The sequence below is a fragment of the Myotis daubentonii genome, chromosome 3 (genome assembly GCF_963259705.1).
Source record: "Myotis daubentonii chromosome 3, mMyoDau2.1, whole genome shotgun sequence".
Taxonomy (NCBI): domain Eukaryota; kingdom Metazoa; phylum Chordata; class Mammalia; order Chiroptera; family Vespertilionidae; genus Myotis; species Myotis daubentonii.
In genome coordinates this window covers 134,518,311-134,528,545 of record NC_081842.1, presented here as the reverse complement: position 1 = coordinate 134,528,545, position 10,235 = coordinate 134,518,311, and the positions used below count along the sequence as shown (strand labels likewise).

General features: G+C 36.4%; 1 protein-coding gene across 1 annotated transcript in view; it reads right to left on the bottom strand.

Moving 5' to 3' along the window:
- Positions 1–209: 209 nt before the first annotated feature.
- The window catches only part of TMEM170B (transmembrane protein 170B), a 37,084-nt gene continuing 27,058 nt past the window's right edge, over positions 210–10,235 (bottom strand). Inside the window, exon 3 of the mRNA XM_059688633.1 lies at positions 210–3,857. Within this exon, the coding sequence (XP_059544616.1) occupies positions 3,727–3,857 (131 nt within the window). The 3' untranslated portion in view covers positions 210–3,726. The remainder of the gene's footprint in view (positions 3,858–10,235) is intronic.

Sequence of the window (10,235 nt, the reverse complement as noted above, 5' to 3'; positions counted from 1 at the left end):
TATTGATTTTTTACAGAGAGGAAGGGAGAGGGATAGAGAGTCAGAAACATCGATGAGAGAGAAACATCGATCAGCTGCCTCCTGCACATCCCCAGTGGGGATGTGCCCATAACCAAGGTACATTCCCTTGACCGGAATCAAACCTGGGACTCTTGAGTCCGCAGGCCGACACTCTATCCACTGAGCCAAACCAGTCAGGGCCTTTTTAGGATTTAAAACCATCTTGCTAGCTTTTGGTGAACTCAAGGGCAGGAATCCTATCTTAGTCATCCTTGTACTTCCTATAGAAAATACTCCATACAGCTTTATACATACACAGTAGGTCCATCAAAAATATTTAAACAATTGAATTAGTTGGTGTAAGTGTCTGCTTGGGCATGTTAACATGTCAGCCCCAGTCTCCTCACCTTAATTAAAGTTCTCTAAAGACTTTTCCCAACAATATTCTTTGATTTTAAATTACCCTTGTTCCTTACATCACAAATACATGATACACAGGGCAGCTCATTTCTTTACTTCTCACTTAAAGTACAAATAAGACCCTTACAATTTTTAAGGGAATGGGAATACTAAATGCTGCAAACACTTAGTACATTGGGTTACAAACTATAACACTGTTTGGTAAACACTGAGATCTACAGTAAGAATAATTAAGCTGCAAGCACTGAATATAGCCATCATTTAGGACTTGCCTTATTCTAGACAACCCATGGAATCATCCCATGGGCAGATTATTTGCACCTCCTTCATTTAAAGGTTTTCAGCGTTATTTATAGTTTAGATGAGGTCCCCTGACTCAACTCTGGCCTATGGGCATTTCTAACCAGGATGTTAAATAATAACTAGTTTGGGCATATAGGAGTCTCTTCTTTGGGGAACTGATTTCATTGTCAGCAATACTTTACTACACATGAAAAAAAATAAAGATGTGTAAACTGCAGATGATTTCCTCTATCCTTCCTGCTTTAATCAAAGAGAATTTACTGCTAAATCAAAAACACATTTTAAATAAGTGTAACGCAAATACATCAATAAGAGCTTTTGTCATATAAAAACAAGGGTCTCCAGCACTATTAAACCAAGAAAAATCTCCCCAAATTAAAAAATCTCAAACATCCTCAAACCCATTTAAAAGATCATTCAGCTGAACAAATTCTCCACTAGAGCATGGATGTGTTCCTGGAACAGCAGCTGTCCAGCTAGACTGCGTTCATACATGGCAGCTTTGTGTGGACGTATATAATGATATATAGGTGTATGTGGATATATATCATTACATGTTTCTTGTATCTGTAGGAAAACCACTAACTTTAAAAAAAAATCTCAACATAGAAATATCTATTAAGACAATTTCATCAATGCACACCATTCAACTATATTTCAAAACATCAAAAGAGTGACAGTTGCACAAAATCCCAATGGAAAGAGCTGAAAACAGCAAAAACAAAACAAGAATTCCCCTACAAGTTAAAAGTACACACACACACACACACACACACACACACACACACTTCATAATATAAAGCAACTTGATAATGAGATTAGGACACTCTACAAACTAATTATTATATATCAAATTATACTTCCATTCTAAGAGTAAAAATGGGAGTTCGAATCTCTTTGGTCCATGCATTCACATATTTATGTACCAAGTTATTTTCCGGTTAAGTTTTGATTCTGAACCATATGTTCCATATTACCTCACCAGGATAACTTTCTTAAATCACAACATAACTATATGTTAAAATTTTTCATTTTGTACATCTTCAATATGTTATTGGTAATTCCTCTCAAAGAATACAAACACTTTAAATTATTGACAGAATAGCCAACATAAAGAAAGAACACTGAATTCAAGACTAACAGAAAAGGATAAATCAAATTGATTTGGAAAACTTACGCCTAAATTTAATTTGGAAAACTTATGCCTAAATTTAATTTGGAAAACATCAAAACTATAAAGAACACATGAAATTAATTTCAGGGTTATACATATTTAAAATCAATTTTAAGATTTACTTCAAAGATCTCTAAGTGCATAGATGCTAATTGTTATTTTTTAAAAAATTTCCAAGCCACAGAATTAGAAAATTCCCCAAATTGGCTTTCCTACTGGTAAAAGTAGCTTCTCCTCTCCCACCAACTCCTCACTATTTTTTTGGTGAAGGAAAAGTGACCTGTGTAGCAAAGGCCTTAAATTTGAATGGGACCTAATAGGAACCTACTTGTTACCCAACCAGGTTCTAAAGCAGCAAGGCTGAAGCACGCTGATGTTTTTCTGGATTGTCCTTCACTTCGCATTCTCTGCAATAGCTCTCCTTTGAGTAAGAACATTTATAATTGTACCTGGTTTTAAAAAATGTCAGGAGGAGATAAGTTCAAGCAGGTTCTGTTTCCCTTACTTCCTGTAGTCTTAAAAACAATTATATGTTGCCAAAATCTCTTAAAATATTTTATACTAAAGACTTTTTCATTTCCAATAAATGCCATCACATTCTAATAAACTTAGCATAAATCAAGAACTGAACAAAATGAATCACTCAAATATATTTCAGTACTGTTTTAAACACTGAGATGGACTGCCAGATTTACTAAATTCCTCAATTCTTATTCAGTGAAATTTTGTTACCACATATCCAAAGTAAGATAGTTTATTAATCTCCCTAGATAACTTACTGTTACTTATCTACAAATGAGGCTTTTTGTTTTCACAGCCTAATTTAGGCCACTCTTTAAATATAGTTAATACTCCAGAATTAAAGACTGCTTACACTTTGTCAAAAATCAAGACATAGGCAACAAGTCATAGAACCCCACTGAGGAACAGTTGTGAAGATGTTTTCTCCATGAGACACAGGGCAAAACTTTCTTTAGAGGGTCAAAGAATGCAACATGCATTTCAGACTTGTTTTCTAACAAAATTTATAAGAAAAATTTCAAATAATATTTTTATGACACACAAACTACAATCAATGTGTGTTACCGATAAAGTTTTTTAATTCATATCAATAGAACATTTATGTATGAGGGAAACTATTAAAAGTATTATTTATGTTCATGAAAAGGATGAACCCTATAGATCTACTTTGAGTCCTTAAAAGAGTTTAGCTAGTTTTCCATTAATATTATTTTCCACATAAATTAAATAACAATAATGCCTAACCATATTAAAGCCCTAAATCCCAAAAAAGTTCAACATTAAAAATAAAATAATTTATCTCCTAGTAAACAATTCGGTATTCGGCACTCACACAGGATTTAGTTACAAAGTCTCACTACGTGACCTGAATTCATGTCAAACACTTTCACAGCACTTGTCTCATCTACATCTACACTTGCAAACTGTCACATGACCAATTTATAAAAAAAGAAGAGTTTGGCACATATATCAATTCTTCAAAATGTCCCTGTAACTTAAACACAACACTGTTAAAAACGATGATTCAACACCAATGTTAACCTGATTGGCAGCTAAACAAGGTGCGTTTTCTTGTAGCTTCTCAGAGTAATTCGCCTTGCCTGGGACGGAGGCACGTAAGGTGCAGTGCGGTAGTGCAATCACTTGAACACCAGAGGGCAATCTTTCCACACAGCTCAAGGCCTTATGCTCCGACCTGCTCCTTCCAGGATTCCTGTATAATTTAATTCCCACTTGCTAACAATGCCATTTTCAGAGAATCTGTACATCTGTTTCCTTATGTAAGGTCAGACATTTCCACAGAAACCTCAAAGTGTGGCGAGGATCCTTGAAAAGGAGATGATCAACGTCAGTACAGTCTGTCCAACGCCCCACACCAGGGCTTCCAAAGGGGCCATGTTCTTCCCTGCTACTCGGTAAATGCCTGCTACTGCTGCACCTGGACGAGATAGGAGGGAGAAACAAAAGGGCACAGTCATTCATTTTAGAGAGACTGCATGGCTTTAACTTCAGATCTCTTCATTTCATCAAAACTGAGTTAGTCATTGATCATTCTCTTTTTATAAATTTTCTATAAAGGAATTTCCATGTGATTGGTAAAAGTTACACTTTATCATACTACATTTACCCACTTAACTTAAAAACAGGCTTTTCTATTCAACACAAAATACATATTTATGCTACATACTGCTTGACACAAAAAAATATGTTCATAAAAATAAATAATTCATTATTGTACATAATCTCTCATCTGGGCATTGACCTGGCCATAATTCATCAGCATTTTATAAACATACATAACAATACATTGATGATTACAAATGATAATACAAAAACTACACAATTTAATGTAACTTCTAAATTATTCATTTTAATATTAATCATTTTATTTCTTTCAGTAAAATAAATTAATTCTTAAATGTCATATAAAATATCAGGATATTTGACGATTCCATTTTACAATCTAGCATATAAAATTGCTTGTTAAGGTTATTTGGAGACCACTATGGTAACATCTAATAAAAACAGAAGATGAACTTGATGTTTGTTTCAGAAAAGATTTTTAGATAATGTGCACTTCCAAGAATGAGAGAATCACCATTACAAGAAGCCTCAGACCCATCTGATTCAACACTTGACCTTATTAACACAGCATATATAATAATGTATCTAAGTGGATGATTTGAAAAGCACATTTGGAAATCATAAAGTAAGAAATATTTAAATTATAGAATGCCATCTAATAGATTGAAAGGCCTTAAAACTATTTTTCTAGAAAAAGCTGTCTACATACCCTAGAATGGTCAAATATATAGAAATAAGAACAGAGATAAATTATTTGAGGACACCAAATTTATAATTACTTGACAGAGAAATCTATTCAGAAAAAAAATATAAATCTATATGAATTGACAAAGAAAAAACATAAAACATACAATTTATACAATAAAGAAAGATAAAACATAAAACGATATATATTCTTTAATAGTACATATATACATTCTAGAGGCCCAATGCACGAAATTCGTGCATGAGTAGGCCTTCCTTCCCCTGCCACCGGCACCGGCTTCCCTCTGGCTGAATGCAGGCACTGGGGACCTGGGCTGGCTTCCCTCCAGCCACCGGCAGGCACCCAGAAGCCAAGCTTCCCTCCGGCCCCAGCTTCGTCTGGAAGGATGTCTGGTTTAATTAGCATATTACCCTTATATTTTTATAGATGTATGTGTATACATGTAGGCACACATGTACATGTATGTATGCATGCATGCATGTAATGTAGAAGCAAAAATCTGGGGGATATATAGCCAAACTGAAAATAGGATTACAAAAAAAAAAAAAAAAAGAAAATAGGATTACATTTGAAAAGAGCACTGGTTTAGGAATACTACTCAAAAGAGACCCCTGACTCATCCATAATGTTTTAAGTTTAACATGATGAAAACAATTATATGCTATCTATACTAATTAAAGGGTAATATGCTAATTAGACCAGGAGACCTTCCGGAGACCTTCCAGAGACCTTCCGGAGGTCCTTCGGGTCAAAGCCGGGGGCTTGGGCAGCCTGTAAACTGTCCCTAAAGAGCCCTCAGCCCCTCGCCCAGGCCGGCCATGCCCCCCAGCAGGGACCCTCACCCCGATGGGGGCATGGCCAGCCTGCAAACAGCCATCAGCCCCTCACCCAGGCCAGCCACGCCCCCCAGCGGAGACCCCCCCACCCTGAAGGGGGCGTGGCCAGCCTGCCAACCACCCCAGCCCCTCACCCAGGCTGGCCCCACCCTCCAAGGTGACCCCCACCCTGATCCGGAACCCCCTTCAAGGCAGACCCCCACCCATGCACCAGGCCTCTATAGTAATAAAAGGGTAATACGCTAATTAGACCGGGAGACCTTCCAGACGTCCTTCTGGGCAAAGACATGATGGCAGGGCCCGGGCAGAGGCAGTTAGGGGCGATCAAGCCAGGAGGGGAGGGCAGTTGGGGGCAATCAGGCTAGCAGTGAGGGGGCAGTTGGGGGCGATCAGGCCAGCAAGGAGGGGGAGTTGGGGGGAAGCAGGCTGGTAGGGGAGGCAGTTGGGAACAAGCAGGCAGAGAGGGGGGTAGTTGGAGGCAAGCAGGCCGGCTGGGGGGGCAGTTGGGGGCGAGCAGGCTGGCGGGGGGGCAGTTGAGGGCGAGCAGGCCGGCAAAGGGGGGCAGTTGGGGGAGAGAAGGCCAGCATGCAGAGTGGCTAGGGGTGATCAGGAAGGCAGGCAGGTGAGCAGTTAGGAGCTAGTGGTCCCGGTCCTATGGGATCGGGCCTAAATCAGCAGTCAGACATCCCCCAAGAGGTCACAGATTGGAGAGGGTGCAGGCCGGGCTGAGGGACACCCCCCACACCTGTATGAATTTCGTGCACCGGGCCACTAGTATATACATAAGTTCCCTTTATCTACAGTTTCACTTGCTGTGGTTTCAGCTACTGCATACACATACATCTGTATGTATGTACTAGTAAAAAATATATATTGTTTTATGTTTTCTCTTTCTTTGTTGTGGTCAACTGTGGTCTGAAAATATTAAATGGAAAATTCCAGAAATAAACAATTCATAGGTTTTAAACTGCATGCCCATTTGCGCAGTGTGATGAGATCTCCGTGGAAATCTCCCTTGTCTAGCATCTCTACGCTGCAGGTGCTCTCTGGGCATCAGCTACTTAGTGGCCTTCTCAGTTATCAGATCCGCTGTCGTAGTATCATGATGCTTGTGTCCAAGTCACCTTTATTTTACTTAATTATGGCCCCAAAGCACAATGACGAACACTGCTTCTGTGACTATCCTTGCATGTAACACCTGGCACACACATGTAATCACTAGTTTCTCTAGAAAATGCCAAATTATTTTCCAAAGTAGTTGTACCAATTTATATTCCAGTTACAAATCCATACACTTATCTTCTGTTTTTTTAAATTTTGTCAATCTGATGGGTGGGAAGTGTTATCTCTGTGATTAATTTGCATTTTCCTGATGTGACTGATATTGTTTTCGCATTACTGGCAATTAAAGTTTCTACATCTATAAAATGTTGTCACATCTTCTGTCTATTTTGCTCTTGGGTCGTCTTTTTCTTATTTAATTAATAGAGTTTAAAAATATATAGTTTGGATATTAATCTTACATATTTATATATGATCACAAATGTTTTTCCCCAATGTGTGCTTTAATTTTCATTCACTTTAAGATGTATTTTGTTGAACAATAGTCAGCTGAAAAGTTACAAACATTATGAACATTATTTTCTTGGTGAAATATGAGGCTAAGCTATGTGAGAATGAAGAAGACAGAAGTGGAATAGGGTGCTTGGAATAAATGATACGTGTTAGGCGCTTCCAATATGATCAATGGCAAAAGGAATGAATTAGGAATAAGAAAAGACCCCAAAAGTATTAAGAGGCTAGCGAAGACTGGTGGGGAAAGCAATATGGCTGAGTTGGTGTCAATATACAGCAACACAAAGTGCCTGCAGGGGTGTACCAAGGAAAGGGATTTGATTTCCCCCTCATTTCCTAAGAGAAAGCAAATATGAAGTTTAAGACAAATTTAGTTTTACTAGTGTGTTGATTCTATCATTGAGTGTAGTTAGATCAGGGGTTTGGCAAATTATACTCGCAGGTCAAATCTGGCCCACCACTGTATTTGTACAGCATGAAAGCTAAGGACAATTTCTATACTTTTAAACAACTGAAAAAAATCAAAGAAAGAATACTATTTCATGATCAATGAAAATTGTATAAAATTCAAATTTTAGGCATCCATAAATAATGTTTTATTGGCACACAGCCATACTTCCTTCTGATACTGAGCTATCTTTGCATACCTAGGATAACATGTGTAAGGTAATGAGCCTGCACTTTTCTGTTCTTGTGTCGTATTTACCTTGCTTAGCAGCAAGATTACTTTGGCCTTGGTAAATAAGCTGTGGCCCCAGCTTTTACTCTTTGCATTTTCTACAATAATTTAAATAAAATAGGAACTAACTGTTTCTTGGAAATTAGGAAGATATCTGTAAACCCATTTGGGCCTGGAGTTCTTTGGGGAGAAGGAGTATTTAATATTTCAATTGTTTAAAAATACTTATTGTCCAATTCTTATTTTCTCTTTCTTCTTATGATAATTTTGATATTTATATTTAGAAATATATACCTGTTACAAAACTGTTATTTTAATAATTCTTTACCCCATCTGTATTATTGGATCTGTGGTTCTTTTTTCTTTTAAAAAAATGTTTTTATTGATTTTAGAGAGAGAAGAAGGGACTGAGATAGAGGTAGAAACATTGATGAGAGAGAAACATTATTGACTGGCTGCCTCCTACATGCCCCCACTGGGAATCAAGCCCAAACCTGGGCATGTGCCCTGGCTGGGAATTGAACTTTGACCTCTTGGTTCCTGGGTCAAAATTCAACCACTGACCCACACCAGCTGGGCTATTTTTTCTAGATTGTTTTATATTTTATTTTTCTGCCTTAACTCATTTTTTATTAGATTGCTAGTAATCTATTTATCTTATTAACTTTGCAAAGAACCAGTGTTTTTGTTTTGTAATCTTTTATAAATTCAACATACAAAACTTAGCAGCATTTCTCTACACCAATAAAAATAAACAATGTAGTCAAAAGAGATACCATGCAGATAACCACAGCATAATGAGATTAGGAAATAACTTAAAATATATAACCTTCCTATGGAGAAAAACATTTTAAACCTCTAACAAAAGGCAGAAGTTGATCTGAATAAATAAAGGTATATTAATGTTCTTAGGTGGATTAATTTAATATACCAATTCCTTTCATATTAACCTCTACATTCAATTAAATCCCAATTAAAATCATAGTTATACTCTTTTAGGAACTAAGTAGATATTTTTAAAAATTTACGTGAAAGAATCAATATACATGAATAGCTATGTTAACCCTGAGTTAAAAAAACAGACAAACAAACAAAAAAAAACAGAAAGGAGAGGAACCTAGCCCTATCAGATATTGAGAAATACAGGCATACCTCAGAGATACTGTGGGTTTGGTTCCAGACCACTGCAATAGAGTGCGTATTGCAATAAAGCAGGTCATAACCTTTTTGCTGGTGGAGGGTTTGCCTTCAGTTTGTAAAATAATGCAACATCTGTGAAGCACAATAAAGTGAGGTTTGCCTGCACCACAAATTCATAGGGATATAAAATGTGGCCTTGCTTCAAGAACAGATAAAAAGACTAACAAATCAGAACAGAGGTTCAGAGACATATCCATGTACCTGAGGGCATAATACACACAAAAAAAGAGATACTACAAATCAATGAGGAGCTGTATACTTTAGTGGCTGGTGTAAAAATTGCCTATCTAACACCAGATACAAAGGTAGACTTTAGACCAAGTCTAAATTATGACCTGAATGCCATATACCTGAAATGAAGAGATATTCTAATTCATTTAATAATCAGAGAAATGCAAATTAACCAACAATGAGATGTAACTTAATACCTTGCTAAAATTAGACAGATATGTGTATATTGCCAAAAGATGGTATTACATAGTAACTCAGTTTCTTTCAATATTGGTATTAACTATCTATACTAACTAAAATGAAAAAAAAAATCACTCTATTCTGAGAATAAAATCTAAGAAGTAGCAAAATATGAGAGATATGTATCAACTAGTGGCCTGGAGCATGGATTCGTGCACATTGAAAGAAAATTAATTAGAAGATTTGTGCGGTAATTACGTTACTGCAAAAAATTACATGTCAATATAGTATATATAATATAGTACTATATAATTAAAATACAAAATATTTTAACATATATTGCACATGCACAAGTCAACGTTTGTTTTTAAATTGCCAGTGTGCGTCATATGTACCAGCATTGGATGAACGTGTGCTCAATCACTTAGCTTTTTATATATATAGATATTCAGTATCTTGTTCAATATAGATATCCAAGAACTGTTTGCTGCACTGAATATAAAGCTGTGAGTGCTCCGACACTCACAAATCACATTAGGAAAATTTAGTTAAATATTCACATTGGCTAGTTTTCTTAATTCAAGTGTTTGCAGGTCAGAAAATCAGCCAGAATAAATTTAAATGTTTTCTTACTAACATTTGTTTACTTGAAATTGTTTCAGACTTATATTTTCGAAGATTTGAACATGTAACATTGTAGTTTCTAAAATCATTGGCTTATTTTTATTCTTGACTGAAGTGAAAGTAGGCAATAAATGTATATATACCACTGAGATAAATGAAAGTAGAATGACATTTCTTTAAACATTTATGCCAATAAGCACA